Source organism: Cyanistes caeruleus, chromosome 3 (genome assembly GCF_971803275.1).
Source record: "Cyanistes caeruleus chromosome 3, bCyaCae1.hap1.1, whole genome shotgun sequence".
Classification (NCBI taxonomy): domain Eukaryota; kingdom Metazoa; phylum Chordata; class Aves; order Passeriformes; family Paridae; genus Cyanistes; species Cyanistes caeruleus.
Window position 1 is genome coordinate 17,366,627 of NC_141703.1, and position 17,029 is coordinate 17,383,655.

Genomic DNA, 17,029 nt, shown 5'->3' on the forward strand with positions numbered 1-17,029 from the left:
TAAACAGAGCTTGAATTTAAACAGCAGTATATGAAAGAAGTCTCCAGACCTGTGTGGTGGCCTATGGCACTTCATCCATGGTATTATCTGAGACCATAAGAGGTTCTGTGTTTTTATTTGGTGCTGTCCTTTTCAAAACAGTATGACCAGAAATGAATGCTTTGGAAAGATTTCATGACAATGCTCTATTTGGTGTAGCTGTGCTGTAGGAAGAGGGTGGCCAGCAGGAGCAGTTCAGGCTGTAGGGCTTTGTCCTGCTGATGGAGCTGATGCACCTCTTACACTTCTCATTGTTAAAGTTTTTACTTTTGAATGCTTTTTTGTTTTGGGCAGCCACCTCTCTGGTCAAAGTGTATTAAAATGAGGATGTCCTTCTGGTTGTTTAATGTCTGCTGTGTCCTCTAGCAAGCATTTAGAACAATGTTTTAGATAAGAGCATTGTAGTAGTCTCAAACAAATCAAAAGAAACATATAAGGAGCTATTCACTGTTCCTGTTTTGACACTTAGGAAGACTGGAGCTAAATTTGGTGCTTCTCTTCAGATGTTTTATACCCCAGTTAGCTGTGTTATGTTTGACCAAAGATCTACCATGCTGATACCTCTTGTGTTCTGGTGAGCCTGGCCTTGCTGGTTTACCCAGCAAAAAGATTTTCAGTTTGATTTCAAATGAATCATGCTCTAAATGTGTCTATGTTTTTCTGTCTCTGCTACAGAAGGAGCTCAGTGCAACGAGCTCACAAACAAAATAGACATCCCCACTGTAAAATCCCATAACTACTTGAGATTCAGACCTCCCTTAAACTCCAGCAGTGCTTTCACTCACCATCTTGCCCAGTGTCAGCAATGCTCAGAGGCAAAGACCATATTTTATGTCAGTGCTGTTACAAGAAAGGGCACCAGGAAGTTTTGTACTGGATAGGGAATTCTGTGAAGAAGTTAAAAAGTCATTTGTGAAATCTATTCCCTCTAGGAAGAAGTCAAATATAAGAAGTAGGAGTACAATTATTCTTGTGTTATCATGGTAGGCAACAGGCAATCCCACCAAGCTGCAGAGCTTGGACAGGTGTTAGGAAACATGCTGAGAGAAGGGGCAAGAGGCTCACTTCAGGATTGAAAAGCTTGGGCAATGTTGAGCAGAGCTGGGTCTGACAGAGAAGTGCTAACTCTGTGTGAGTTTTGGATGATCATGGTTAGGATAATTAGGATACATATCTGATGACAATTCTACACTGAGCACTGCTCCTTCCATTTCCTTTGATCATACCCTCTAATTTCCAAAATATGAAAAGCAGTAAGACAAGAAACAACCTGATTACATAGGCAGGTTTTGTTAGTACCACTATTATGCATCAGTATCAGAGGTGGTTTTTTTTAATTGTCAGAATTCAAATCCAATTGGAGAAGCATTTTTGGTATAGAAATGACCTCTACTAATGACCCATCTACACAACAGTATTTGTGACAGCACAAAGTCTGTTAATTTCAGTGTATTGTGTCCACATTATGGAATTTGTATACCTTTAAAAATTAAAAAGTCCTTAAAACAGTAAAAATTCTTCCTTTAGATAAAAGCAGTGATCTTTCCTTACCATGAGGAGGCATTGCTACTTTTTCTGTACTTTCATCTTAGGTTTAAACCTTACTTTGCTCATATAATAATCAGGGTTTGGTTTAGTGGTGAATCCAGTGGTGGTGTTGGGTTGATGGTTGGACTTGAAGTTTTTAGAGGTCTTTTCTAACCTTAACAATTCTATGATTCTATGACTAATAAAACCTCTTGATATAGGAGTAAGAGAAATTGAGAAGCTAATCATCCCAAACTGCTGACTCTTACAAGAAGTGCAGGGATATACCTTCTAAGTTCCAGAATGCTATCATCTCACTTTTTACAGGTTCTCTGTAAATTCAGTCTTCTTTAGAAGTCTTGGATGCTGATTCAGCTAGAACACATTTTGTACCACAAAGAGAGAGGAAAAAAGTTAATGCTTTAATAGAGTTCAGTTTTGATATCTTTGGTCCCGATACCATACCAATGCTGGTCCTACATGTTTTGCAAGACCAAGGAGACAGTTTGTGAATGGGAGTGAACATAAGTTGTGGTTATTAGAACAAATAAGTCTTGACGCATTGACCTCAAACTGAATTTCAGCTTTCCTGGATCAGCAAAATTCTGGGTTTCTTGTTTGTAAAACTGTCTAGAAATCCAGTTCCTGGTGCTAAGTATTCACATTCCTTCTGAGCTATTTGTCTGTAAGTACTGAGATGGGGTTTCCAGTTTTCACCACATATGAAATGCATGAGAAATCATTCACCTATGAAGCAGCCATCTCTATAATGAAATATGGCAACTTGCTAGAGCACAATATAATGTTCTGTATGGGCATAAAAAGAGAGCAAACAACTTTTTCTGAGTTAATTGCTTAAGGAATTTTAGCTCATTGGAAGGTAATTACCCAAAAATTAACTTGGCCCATGTGTACAGGCTAACATCTGTATTGTTGCAAAATAAATGCCACAGATGTCTTTAAAACAAGTAACAGATGCACTCAGTGCTTGGACTTCAGATCTCATCTAAAAATCTTCCTTTTATAGGTGGCCCTTTCCCTCACCCCTGCCCCAGCCCTCTACAGAGCACTCAATTGCTACTGGTTCAGACTGCTGTCTGCTACACACCTCATCAACAACCTCTTGTACTACAGCTTTGCTTTAAAGAACTGGAGTTTTATTTATCACAGCTGGCACTGCAGCCCTTTGTTTGCAAGTAAAAAAATACAGTTCACCAGGACCAGAGAGTACAGCTGAGAGAGCACTAGCCCAGTGCAATACAGACATTTACAGAGATAACCTCTTACTTGTGTTGGAGACAATGTTTTCAGCAGATCTGGTGAGTCAGTGGAAATAAATACTCAGTGCCTTGATAAAGGCACAAACACAGATGTCAGAAAGCAGCAGCCAAAGAAAGCAGTATTGTTACAGGATGCTGTGCAATATTAAGTGTTAAACAGCTATTTTTAAAGTGAATATTAACTTCACGCTGATGGTACAGGTCTTTGTAGGGAGTTTTCTGCTGTGGAAGCAGAGTGGTCATGAAGATCACACAGGTGGAAAATGCATTGACTGTGCTAATGCTGCTGCACAGCCACAGCTCTGGGGCTGGACATGGGCATGACCCAAGTGGAGTCACAATGGGGGATGGCAGATGCATCTGCACTTTGTAGCATGTTGAATGATGCGCTTGCCTGCCATATGGATGGGCCCTCGTACTTATTGCAGCTTCCAGCTGTATCATCTGACCCTGCAGTGATGTCTCTTGGCTGGAACCAGAGTTTTGGCACCCGAGGTGGCTTGCTGCAGAGGCACATGGGCTGGGCTCACCAGCTGAACTGATCCAGGTTACCTGTAGGGTGACCTCTGGCATGACTGGCCAGCTCAGGCACAGCAGGGATGTGATCAGTGTCTGCCAGGTTCCCTGGAGACCAGGGACACAGCAAAGTCTGCGTTTGTCAAATAGGTCTGAGGGCTGTGATGAACAGGGTGAAGAAGTTGGTATCTCCCCTTCCTAATCTATGTGGGCACAAATCCTGCAGATCAGTCTGGTGCTGGGAACTCTCAAAGCCTGGGACATCTCTGTGCACTGCTGTTTTCCCAGGTACACTCAGATGTCCCTTTTGGTACAAGTGATCCCCGTGCTGCACTGGGGACAGGCTGTAAAGAACTGGCCTTCTGACTCCCCCCTTTCCTTCCAGAGGACATCTCTGTCAGCATTGGAGCGGTCAGAACAGCAGATTAGGAGAGCATCCAGCCTGGAAGAACTGCTTCACATCACTCACTCTGAGGACTGGAAGCTGTGGAAATGCAGGCTAAAACTCAAGAGCTTGGCCAACTTAGACTCCCGCTCTGCTTCACATCGCTCTACCAGATTTGCTGCTGCTTTCTATGATATCGACACACTGAAAGGTAGGTGCAGGTTTGTGGCCCAGTCTGGCCTCAGCTTCAAGACCCCTCCCTGATTCTTGCGTGGTAAACTGTGAAGTAAGGGGGTTCCTAGAATATACCCATACTGGAAACAACAGGGCATTACTGGAAAATGACATTGTATGGGAAAGTGTCAGACAACAGCCTGAGTACACCTCCTTGTTTTGTGACCACTGTTTTGTCAGTGCACAAAAGAAAGAGAAGTCAATGTACAAAAACCAGGTCAGAATGACTGGCTGAGGAGCTGGACAGCAGCACTGTGCTGCATCTCAAACTTGCTTGCAGGCAGAAATGAATAAACTTTACTGCAGGCATAGAAATCCCTTTTTTATTAGGTGTGCTCTGATGCAAGGCACTGCACCAGCAGCAGTGTCTGTGTGGGAATTGAGAGAAAGAAGGTGTTGTCCTAACCTCAATCTGTTTGAGGAAGTTTCTACAGAGAACAGTAGACCTTGAGGCAACCAACCAGCAACTAAAAGCGGAGAATCACAACTTACTCCCTCCATCTGGAGCAAGTATGAATATTGTTCCTCGTGGCTGTGATGCTCAAGAGGCATTACATATTCATGGATGTAAAACAAAGGATCAGTCGCTATATTTTGATCCAGAAGATGAACATCCTACAGCAAAAATAAACTGTAGACTAATGAAGGACAGGTTGAGATAATCTCTTTGTTTTTATCCTGATGTGATATTATCACATCACTTTCCTTTTGGGAAATCAGATATTGCTGATCCTGTTCCAATACCACTTTTACAACAATCCCAGCCACATTCTCACACCATTACTAAGCTAAATTATATCTGAGCAAAGGCCTTAAATTGCTTCTGTGAGCCACAACACAGAATGTGTATACAAGTGCCTGTCTGAGGAGGGTTTTCATATCACAGGCATGGCTTTACACTTTTGACAGGAATTTGGTACAGAAAAAAAGTTAAAACAAGTACACACACAAAGAACAATTAAGATAGCTTTTAATAGTGATAGACATTTTATTTACATACCCTTATAATTCTACTCAGAAACATTAAAAATCCTTAGAGTTATTAGGAGTACCCAGAGTCAAGTGCTGTAATCCTCTATTCACTGCTGCTCATTTACTGAACACCACCATTTCTGCAAAACTAAAATATTCTTTTTGTCAAAACAACATGACTACAGGGCATGTTATTAAATATTATGGAGGCAGGGAACATTCAAATGCACATTTTTCAATGGCAGAATAATGTAACTCAATATTATAACGTAGATAATGTTCGGATAACAAGGTCACTGTGCCATTTAGTACGCTGTGACTAATTTGAGATGGTCACAGGGCTGGAGCACCTCTCCTATGAAGTCAGGCTGAGAGAGTTGGGGCTGTTCAGCCTGGAGAACAGAAGGCTCCATGGAGATCTTATTGCAGCCTTCCAGTACCTAGGAGGGAGCTGCAAGAGAGCTGAAGAGGGACTTTCCCCAAAGGCATGTAGTGAAGTTAAAAGAGGGTAAGTTTAGATTAGATATTAGGAAGACACTAGAACAAGTTGCCCAGAGAAGCTGTGGATGACCCCTCCCTGGAAGTGTTCAAGGCCTGGCTGGATTGAATCCTAAACATCCTGGTCTAGAGGAAGGTGTTACTGCCCACAGCAGAGCGGTTGGAATTAGATGATCTCTGAGGTCCCTTCCAAACTAAACTGTTCTGTGGTTCTATTTTACTATGGTCATATAGACACAGCTTTCTGCTTGGAACAGCTATTAGGTTGCTTCCTATTCACCCTTTGAAAGTCTAACTTTAGTCACAGAGTTGTCAGATTTCTCATTAAAAGTCAAGTTGCTGAAATTCAAGCTGAAAAAACCCATTGGGCTATCTTCTCCATTCTTCCATTCAAAGAGGAATTATCCCAGGACAGAAAGTACTTTTGTTCTAATATATAAATATGTTCAAGGTACTACAGCTCCTTTTAAAAAAACACAAGCCCATAAACATGTATTTCTTTCCCACACCCTTTCCAGTCATTAAGTAGTGACCTTTCTGTCAAGGGCATCTGTTTTGTTTTAATAAAATGTTTTGATGAGAGGGCTGGGTCAAGACTCATTGTTTCACTGGAGTATCTTTCACAGCACTCCAAACTCCATCGGGCAAAATTCAGGACTTTGTTCCTCCTTTCCAGAGCTTTAACAATGAATTCACTGAAAGTTTGTGTCACTTCATCTAACCACAGTCTCCCCTGAGCTGCTCAGTCACTGAGGACTGCAGGACTTTCAAGCTGGAGACTGTATCACAGACAAATTTCTCAGAAGCTGCTCTGTGCTTGGTCACAGAAATGACCAAGGTGACCACGGAGCTTCTGAACAAGATGTGACACCCACTTTCTTGGCAGCCAGTTCCTGTAACAGCCCTTCTGCTAAAGAAGTGGTTAATAAAGTGAGGATGAGTGTAGCTGGAAAGGTCATCGCTGCTTATGCTCATTGAAGTGACATCTGAAGTGATTACAGGCACATACCTTAATGAGTCTGGCAAACACTTCATTTTCTATTTTGATGTTAGGATTAGATTGCTGTTTTGATAGAACTAAAATTACTCTAGAAAATTCTATCAATGCTAATAATTATTCTTATCTTAATTTATGCCTCTTCTTCACAATTCAGAAATAAAACTTATTTGCTGTACTCTTTGCATGGCTGAAAAATGGAGCAAATCAACCCTGTCAAAGGACTTTTTAGGAATAAACAAAATTATTTAAATATACAAAGTCAGTTGAAAAAAAAGTTTAAAATAACAAAAGGAAAGTCAGGAATGAGAAAACCAGATCTTCATCTGAAGGTGGGGTATAGTATGTAGGTTAAAAGTATTCCAGAATTTCTTTTTTCTCAGACCTTCACTGTAAATGTAGGCATTGTTTTTACACTGGTAGGGAGGTGGACTGCACTGGAAGAGAGAGCATTTTTTTAACAGTATAAAAGTTGCTTTTCAGCTTTTTCAGCTTTCACAATCCAGATGTAGTGGGTAAAGAGGAAAAATGTTTCTCATCATTTTAAGAAGAACTTAAAGCATAAGCATTGATGACTTATGAGCAATTCCATAACTTGAATCAAGTAAGGAAAAGGCAAGAAAAGGAGATCCACCTCTTGACAAAACTCAAGACTGTATTACATAAATTATGTAAATGCCACTGTTTTCTCTGTCTGGTTCAGGAAGTTAATGCATTGTTCCTCCTCACAGTCAGGATTTGACAAATCAGACAAGCCTAGTCTACTAGTCTACAGCAATTCAGAATCTGAAAGATGCCATGGTATTTTGAATAGGCTTGAACTCATGCTTGAATTCATATCCCTGTTATTCAGCCTTGAACCCCCTGATGGTACTGAGGTGTGAAACTGTTTATCTTGGATTTCACTGGGCATTTTGGAAACAGTGCTCTCTGGCTGACATCCACCAGGAGTACTCATACCCTCTGACCAGAATCTGGTAATCATTAATGTGCTTCTGCACTAAGGCCCAGGCTCTGCTGAGTCTGTGGTGGGGTACACTCAGAGAGAGGATAAAATGACAATAAGGAAAGCAAAGGGGAATGGGATGTGGGGCAGCTTTGTCACAGCTTTGTCAGACAGACACTGGAGCTGGGGGCTCTCAGCTAGGGGAAATCAATGCAGCTGAACCTGATCTGCTGGAATTAACAGAGATTTTGGTCATTTGCATTGAAAGCTAAAGGCAGATAAATGCAACAACCTTTCTGCCAGTGCAGCTGGTGTAAGTTACTGGGATAATTTTGCACTCAGAACTCTCTCTGGTCCTTAGATTGATCCAAATAAGTGTAAATTGATCCAAGTAAGTGCAAATGTCCTGCCAGGGCTTCATTTTTATTTATATAATGCTTCTGCTTCGCTAATCAAGAGGTTCAGCTTTGCCATGATTGTTCATAAAAATGGTGTTTTCTCCAGTCATAGATGAAGAATGGCAAAAGACTCAGTGTGTGCCAAGGGAAACCTGTGTGGAAGTTGCCAAAGAGCTAGGTACAACAACCAATAAATTTTTCAAGCCTCCCTGTGTGAATGTGTTCAGATGTGGAGGCTGCTGCAACGAGGAGAGTCTCAGCTGCATGAATACAAGTACAACTTACGTGTCAAAAACGGTAAATGAGGCTATTCATCTGTTTTCTTTTTACTGTGGCTCACCAAAAAGGGAGGGGAAGGAGGATGTTTGGTTTCTGAGATCCTAGTATGGAAGATCTGTCTGTACTATCACAACAAACAGAAGAATTAATTTTTTATCCATGTGGAGTGAATGCAGGAGGGTGCCATAGCATTTTACATTCATGTTGCATTATTAAAAGTTATTTATATGTGTGTAGAGATGGAAAATCAGGCCCTGATAAAGTGGCTCATGATGACCAGAAGTTTCATCCTTCTTTAATACATTGTTACTTGGACTGGGGACCCCTTGAGAGTGTTGCCTTCTAGGAATCCTCTGTATCCAAGGTTTAATCCCAGGAAATTTTGGTGTGTTGGGCCACTTCATTTCAACATTATCATCAGTGCAAGAAGTCTGGCTAATAACTGTGGATGTGCAATTTTGCAACCCAAAAAAGGAGACATATTCATCAGGAGAGATCAGATGCTCTTAATAAGCATGCCTCAGGATCTGAATGTCCCGAATCACAAACCTCTTAGGGAAAGGAAGGCATAAACCAGTAGTCAATTACTAAATAGGCACAACAGATGATACCCAAGTTTTAGTGACCAGTCCCAAAAACGGACCATAGAGTAGCCAGACAGCTTCTTTCCCACTAGAGGCTATGTACAGAGATATCTTGCTCAAGTGGATGACTGAGCAGAGGTCCAAGTTTAGTACTTTGAATCCATTCTGTGAATGAAACCAACCATTGTTCAACAGCAATCTGGTCTAGTGGGTGGCACCACTGCCCATGGGAGGGGGTAAGGGGTTGGAACTGATCTTTAAGGTCCCTTCCAAACAAGCCTTTCTATGATTCTATGAGTCATACACACAGAAGAAGCACAGGAGACTGGTCCTCTTTGAGGAACCTTCATCTTGTGCATTCCTGTTTCACTTGGCGTAACAAATGAAATTCTACTTATGAGAAAGGCTTTTCTTTAAATCGTAATAAAGATCAAGTGCAGTTGTTTCAAAAAGAAAATTGAAGCCCTTGTGGGAAACAGGTCAATTTACTTCTGTATTTATTTTATGTTTGCTGGAATGTAATTCCACTGTGTCTGGTTGTACTGGAATATAGCTGGAGTAAAATAAATCAGGGCCTGTCCTTCTTGCGTCAATGCTCATTAATTGCTTTCATTCCATACCAGAAGGAGAAAGCTGTTATGAGCTGTTGGCCACACACAAAAGACATCTGATCAGCTCAGGGAGCTAGGTCAGGCTAAGAAGTATTTATTTATTTATGTGTTTTTTTGAGCAGCAGTTCATAAGTTTGTTGAAAACCTGAAGTCTTGCAGAGTGTAACATTCCTTTAGCATCCCTCAAAATAAGCATTCCCTCAAAAGTCTCCAGCTAAGCTCCATTTCTGGAGACACCACCATCAGTCCAGATTTATTCATCTAATGGAATTATTCCCATATTCCCATACTAGTGAGAGGATTTTTTTCCCTTGATATAAAATATTGGCTGGAGGATATTGATGCCACCTACAGTTGGACACTGCAACACATATGTTTTAATGCCTAAGCAGTCTGTTTAGAAATACTCAGTCCCTGCAGGTGGATGCAGCTTTAAGCCAAGACATGCTGGCACACCAAGATGTGCCCAGTGCTTTGGTTTCCATGGGAAGGAAGCTCCTGCACACAACTGCCCAAGGAACCAGAGCCCCCACAGGCCTACTCAAAGATCACTCTTAACAATTTGGATGCACTGAAAGCGGCTGCTTTGTTCCTTAAGCTCCTCCTATAGTCAACAGAGAGACATTTCCAGGATGATTGATTCCCTGCAGAAACCCAGCTGAAGCAGAATGAACCTTTCTCTATTTACTCCTGTTTTTTTCCCTTTCTGAGGAGGCTGTGGGGCTTAAGCTAGGTCCCTAAAGATGCATACTGTGATTATACCCCAGGACAGTTAAGTAGCTGTCTCTGTAAGTGGTAGAGACTCAACTGATGGCACCACCAAGAAAAAAGTTGTCAACATCTACCTCTCCCACCATTTGGCCCTACCATCCAAAAGAGGGTTTTGTATTTGCTTGCAAATAATTTTGAGTAGTCTTGGCTGTTTAATAGCTGTAATACAGCACTTGAATGCCCATTTTGGCAAGTTCCTACCTTGGTGGGCATTGCTTATTCTTCAAAATCCTCAGTGCACTTCTGCTCATTTATATTTATGGTAACTATCTCTAGATAAGAGAAAGGGTGGGAAAAATGGTGGAAAAGAATGTGATATTTTTATTTTAAATTGTAATTATTAATTACTATTCAATTAATAACTATTAATAATTAATTATTAACTGTAGAAGGGAAACTGAAAAATAAATGTTATTTGTCCTACCTAGCTCTTTGAGATCTCGGTTCCCTTGACAAGTGTTCCTGAGCCTGTGCCCATCAAAATTGCCAATCACACAGCCTGTAAGTGTACGTCAAATACCCAGCGCCACCAGTACACCATCATACGAAGATCTGTCCAGTACCCAGAAGAAGATGGGTAAGTTCCCTCCTTTGCAAACTTCTACACATGTTGAAATTGTTTTGTCCTGATTTGCATGTTATAATGGTCCATTCTCTTTCTGTTAACCCACCACTTTTTCTGAATAACTTGGTTAGAATCAGGGTTAGAAAGTTCACCCAAACCATGTGAATTTTAAGGGAATGGTCATCAGAGTCCAACAAACTAAAGGCCAGTTCTGCAGCATCTGAAGTCACTAAGATATTTAGGCTCTTGAGCAGGGACTCAAGGTGCTCATATTGGCACTATGCTCCCCTGGAGCTATTTGGGAATGTGTGCACAGACGTTGCCAGCCTGACACAGCACTCTGTGCATTATTTAGCCACACCAAGCACACCGAGTTTATTATTATTATTGAGCACACCTAGTTCTGTGCTCAAGCTAAAGCCCTCTGCCATACTTTATGGCACATTGGGTCAGAATTGATGTGAATCTTGGCTTTACAGTTTTTTGATCCAGTCTTGGTTTGCTCAGACTCATGGACAGGAGAAAAGTGACCTCACATCTCACTCAAAAAATTTGGCACAAAATACTAGTACTCCTGGTGATAAATTAAAAGAAAAGACTCTAGAAACTCAAATAGCTTGAGTAACTCACTGGAAGTCAGCTCCAAAGTCTCTGTCAAGCCCTGCTTTTCCCCACCACTGCCCCTCAGCTAGGCATTGGGGTGGGGAGAGGTGTCATTTCAGCAAAGCCACTCCAGCCCTCCCTCAGCCTGCTGGCTACTCCAAATCCTCGTTCTTGACAAATACAGAAGAACCTCAGTCTCTTTTCAGTTTGTGAGTTTCCCTCCTGGAGCAAAGGGCCTGAAAGTCAATCTGTCCCTCTGACACTGAAATAGTCCCCCATGCATCCGTGAGCATGGGCAAATTAAAGTGGAACTGAATCTTCTGGCAGCAAGACAAAATTGAGTAAAGTTACACAGCATGAATACTGCAGGACAAAGACAGCCCCGCCCGGGTTAAAGCTGTTTTATGGAAAAGTAGAGGTGCAAAACTGTAGTTTTTTCCTAAGGCTGTAATCTGAAATAGGTGCTGAACTTGCTTCCTGTGTCACTGGGAGCCAGAGAGCTCTTCCCTATCAGCAGAGTCACCCAGACCCTATTCTTTCTGTCCGCAGCTTTAGTGCAAACAGGTGCCAGGTACACATAGCAGACCCAGCACAGCAGCAGCTCATTTTGCCAAATGGCTACCCTGATGGGCCTAATTATTTTTTTTAATTCCTATCACAATTTCTTTTTCATCTAGATGCCCCTTTACCAACAAATTTTGCCACAATGGATGGATCTGGGATAGTGACAAATGTGAATGTGTTATAGACACACAGCACTCCAACAGACGAGAAGGTAAGGACAGAATGACAAAGGGACACTTTTTGTAAGGATGGAATGACAAAGAGACACTTTTGTGTACCATCTCCAAGCTCTTTGTCTCTCATTCTGGTCCTCTTCTTTACTTTTTTCATTGATAGAGTTAAAGCTTTTATTCCACATCCCTAGATAGACTTGGATTATGGTGTGGAAACTCACCTGAAAATAAACACACATGTGCTTCTTCTCATCTCATGATTTTTTGCCTGAATGTTTTACTGTCTCTGTACTAGCAACCTGACTAGGACATAGGAAAGTACTTATAAGATTTTGTGAAGTAGGCACCCTGTACAAATTTTCACTTCACATGTGCCTTAAATTGTATGATGGGCATTAGGGAAACTTCTTAACTCTAGAAAAAAAAAAAATCCCTAGAATACATTACATGGGTACTAATTTTTAATTTTTTAATTTATTTTTAGTTCTTAAGAAAAGACTTAATAATGAATAAGACAGACAAAACTAGTCCTGTACATTAACTGTAATGAGTGCAAAAAATTATATAACCTTTCAAAATATTTGAGTATTTTAATGATAATCTTAAGTTACTTAGAAATATTTTAAACTGATACACCTTACATACTCAGGAGTATGTATGGATATTTGTTCAGGTCTGTGGAAGGAGATGGAAAAGGATAAAATTTGTAGAAGGAGAGTAACAGCCTTTCTTCCTCTGCTTCTCCTGTAAAATTTTTATTTGTCAAAGAAAATTGCAGGAAATATTCTGGGTGGTAACTGTGTGAGTCTGAACATACTTACTAGCAATAAATATTAAGAGAAATTATATTTTCTCCAAGTCCTGTGTAAGATTTTTTTAATTTTTTTTTTCTCAGGAAATTGCATTGGTCAAAATAACATGGTCATAGCACTAGAGGAAACAGAGAGAATGAAATCTTGCCTTTTTGCTTTAAGCTACATTCAGCAAGAGAAAGAATAAACCATTCAAGGCAAAAATAAATCAATCTGGCAAGCAATTCCTAGAGTAGCAAATTAAAATAAAGCTAAGTAACCTCATAAACTGATCTACTGATTACAATCTCCTAATGCTAATAAGCAAGAAATAATTTGCATAGTGGCTTCTGTTGAATTGTTTCTCACTCTGGATAAGATCCTCTGACCATCAGGTTAGGGAGTCAAACACAAGTTAGACTTTTCAGTCCAGAAGGAATTAGTACTCTGTATTTCAGACTGAGTCCAAATGCAATTCCAATACTGAGAATAGCCAGAGCCCTCTTAACTCAGAGTCTTAAGTAAAGACAGCTTGGAGCATTAAGATCTGTGGCTTGTTGAATTATGGCCTTTGTTGACATAGACTCAATACTTCCTTAGAAAAAATATCATTCTCTGATGTGCATTGTGTTTGGCAAGTGGCTGGGACAAAATAACTTAAAAATCTGTCTTTGAGGTTGAAGCAAAGTGAGATAGAAACACTCTACACCACTTCATGCATGCCAAGCTTTATCACCTCAAGGAAAGGGTTTGTCTTCCAAGAATTTTGGGCAGACTCCCTCCTCTCTTTCAATAGGCTTTAGATTTCATTCTGTTGAGATACCGGTTTTTCAGCATTGAGCAAATAATAATGAAAATTTCTTTCAAGTAATGTGCGAGCCTTTTCTGACCCCTGAGATCAGGGATCAGATGGCAGAGGTGCAGGTTACATTTCACATTCCATAGGTTATATCCAAGAGCTAATTGTAAAGCTACAGGAAATTACCTTCCCAATGACACCTTATATGCCATGACCTTTAACCAGGGATGTGCTGCTTGCATTTTAATAAAGCTTTCACAAAATGTGTTCCCTTTTTGCTAGGATTAGCTGCATATTGTGCTCCAGATGTGCACTTTCAGGGAAGATATTAGACAGTGAGTTCCCTTGGCTGTTTTGGCTTTTTTTTCTGAAACAAAGTATTTTCTTTCATCTTTGACAAATATGAATGTGCTCCTTGTTGAAGTGCTAGGCCAGCTTGCCCCCTAGTAGACACAGCATTAGTCCTTAAAAATTCCTGCAGTGCCTGTGTAGTGAAGCACACATGGTGGGTGTGGTAGCTTGCATGGATGTGCCTTTTTGTCATGGGTATAGACTAAGTCCCTTTTGAGATTATCTTTTTAAAACTTGCTGTCCAGTAAATATTTATGCATTCCAAAACATAACATGAGACTCTAGCAGTATACATCCCCCAATTTTTTTTTTTTGTGCTAAGTTCAACCCATAAGAAATAGCAGTATTAGAATAAAGTGAAATAATCAGCTCAATCCTCTTGAGTCTGTTGCTGCACAGAAAGTTGTGACAGAAATTGTGAAATCTGGAATCTATCAGAAAGTACATGTGTGAGTCCTAATGAATAGAGAGCATAGTCTCTTCAAAAGCAGGATTTAGTTATGTAAAGCTTAGTGCTAAAAGATGTATGTGCTGTTGCAGGACTCCCTCCTCTTGCTGAGCTGGCTATGTGTGGACAACATATGGAATTTGATGAAGAAAATTGTGAATGCATCTGTAGACATAAGTGTCCCACAGATTTCTTTCAAAGTAAAGAGAACTGCAGCTGCTATTTGTGTAGGGAGAGCCAGGAGAGCTGTGCTCTAAAACACAAGATATTTCATGCTGAAACCTGCAGGTAAGTGATCCTTGCCATTCAGTGTCTACACTGCAAGAGATGAATTAGAGTTGCAAGTGCTTAATTGGCTGGGATAAAATACCTTGCTAAAGTTAGGAAGATGATGATGATGATGATGGAGATTATATTTACAATACTTACCGAATAAAAGGAATTTAAGCTTTATTTGTATTTTTAAGAAGTCTGGGCAAGGCTGCTATTCAACTGTCAATACTTACCACTTGTTTTTTCTTGCTAATCTTTAGGGAATGATGACTAAAACTGTACTACAACTGATATTAGTTTTTGCAATGAGATACCAAGTCTTGTAGGTAGGCAGAACCCATCCTGTGACAGCTGTTCTCTGCACCAGCTGAAGGCAATCTCACGGATGGTTAGGGACAAAGGCTCCCTAAATTTGCACACAGAACACACAGCACATTCCATATCCAGTTTGTCCTCAGAGCAAGTAATTTTCTAAACCTAATGCAATTCTTCACACATATAAATCTACTCAACCAGCTCTGACTCCACTGAGAAGCAGGAAAATTGTTCTGGGGCTATTACACTCCATGAATTTCCCTAATCTGTATTATTAGTTTTGAGGTTTCTGTGTCAAATCACAGGTATAAAATGCTGTCTTAAAACACCTGTTTTAATGGATTAGTTATTTCTTTAAATTTTTCAGAAAGCTCTGGTTCCATGTAGAGACCTAGGAGCATGCAGTAGGTTAGTTTCAAAGTTTATATAAGGGTAGTCAGCATCCAGTTTCCCTGGGTGCCTTGGCAGAGCTGTAGCTCACTGAGTGGTCACCCACAGGGTCCACTCTCAGTGGCTTCACAGGTTCATTGACAGGGAAGATGCTGTGGGAGAATTACCCTTTGCATCTTCAGGTTCAGCTTTGGAAACAAGGACAAACACAAAATAGTTGTCAAGTATAAAAATAGCTAAAACAATCAGCAGAGCTAAAAATGAGAAGGAAAAAATTGGTTATTTATGTTTCAGAGAGGTGGGAGGGGAGCAATTTAACAATTTGTTTATATGAATTTGGCTTCTAGAAATTCCTGTAATCTGGACACAGGACCTTAATGCCAGACTTCTATGTGCAGTATTTCTGGAGAAGCAAAGCTGAATCATGAAGTGAGATAAGCTACTTTGCAGAGTCCCAGAGCAGCACTATCCAGTGCTGACCTTCAGGACTTTACTGGTCTCAAGAAAGGAAAGCACCACTTAAGTTGTGAATCAGAACAAATGGACCACTGCAAGACATGTTGCTGTAGACAAAAATTGTGAGGCAGAAAATTCCTGTCTCTCTGTGTTGTAAGACATCAACACTTTCCCAAATGATGTGTAGGGAGCATTGCAGTGTTCAATGATGAAAAAGTTGAGGAATATGACAGTGAAGAATTTTCATATTAAAATGCTTTTCTCTTTTGCATTCTTTCTTTATCAAACAGTTGTGAAGACAGATGTCCATCCCAACCCAGAACATGCCCAACTGCCAAACCAGTGTGTTCCAGGCATTGTCGTTGTCCAAAGGAGAAGAAAGGTACTCATGGCTCCCAAAGCAGAGAAACTCCTTGACTGAGCTTCCCCTACTCTTCGAAAATCCACTGCTTTGCAAAGTAGCTGTCACTGACTTTCAAACAATAGTAAACATGAACATCTTCCACATTAATAGCAGAAGAATTAATCCAGTCTGCATTTATTTATTAGAGTAATCACTAACTGCAAGTGAATCCTCTGGGACACTGGTAAATGTTCTCCAAGAGGTAACAACAGCTGATGAATTTCTGGCTGCATGGAAGAAAGATTGGCAAGTACCAGTTCAAGGTTACGTTATGGAAGATAAAACTGTGTATTGGAAATAGAGTCACAGTGTCCAGCCAGTCATTCAGAAATTGAGACTTGATAATCTTAGCCTCTGAATCCTTAGCTAATGCAGCTCCTGGGTAAAACTTTCTTCAGAAATTCAGTGTACAGGATTTGGCTTCTAATAGGTTCAGCACTGAGTTATTTGATCTACTGTCCAGCTTTGATTATAATTTTGTGTTTATTGTACAACTACTGTCAGATGTGCCATATTTAAGTGTATATAAGAAAATAAATACATCAGTTATTCGAGTGGATTTGATTTTTCTCTGTTATTTTAAAACTCTGCCCAACAAAAAGAAAATAAGGAAAACCCCAAAGCCATTTCAAGTACAGTTTTCTTACGTTTGTTCCACAGGGACTGGCTTCTGCTCAAACCCAGGTCGAAACAAGGTCACTTGACCCAATAGTTTCAGTAAAAATGAAGCATTTTTTCCCATGTCTGCCTTATTTATTTGTTCCTGGTGTAGTGTGCTAATCTTCTAAAGGGGATAACACCACACTAGTACTAACTCTTCAGTGATTTTTTGGAAAAGCACTGTTCATTAGAAGATAGTTT

At 40.3% G+C, this 17,029-nt stretch overlaps 1 protein-coding gene across 10 annotated transcripts in view; it reads left to right on the forward strand.

Annotated features, from left to right (window-relative positions):
* Positions 1 to 16,727, forward strand: part of VEGFD (vascular endothelial growth factor D) — a 36,825-nt gene extending 20,098 nt beyond the window's left edge. For all 10 annotated transcript variants that reach the window (XM_086880023.1, XM_086880022.1, XM_023918415.2 and 7 more), the window contains 6 exons: positions 3,748 to 3,958; positions 7,899 to 8,089; positions 10,466 to 10,614; positions 11,883 to 11,980; positions 14,424 to 14,619; positions 16,056 to 16,727. In XM_086880023.1, coding sequence (XP_086736149.1) covers positions 3,748 to 3,958; positions 7,899 to 8,089; positions 10,466 to 10,614; positions 11,883 to 11,980; positions 14,424 to 14,619; positions 16,056 to 16,182 — 972 coding nt within the window. In that variant the 3' untranslated portion in view covers positions 16,183 to 16,727. The remainder of the gene's footprint in view (positions 1 to 3,747; positions 3,959 to 7,898; positions 8,090 to 10,465; positions 10,615 to 11,882; positions 11,981 to 14,423; positions 14,620 to 16,055) is intronic.
* Positions 16,728 to 17,029: the final 302 nt, after the last annotated feature.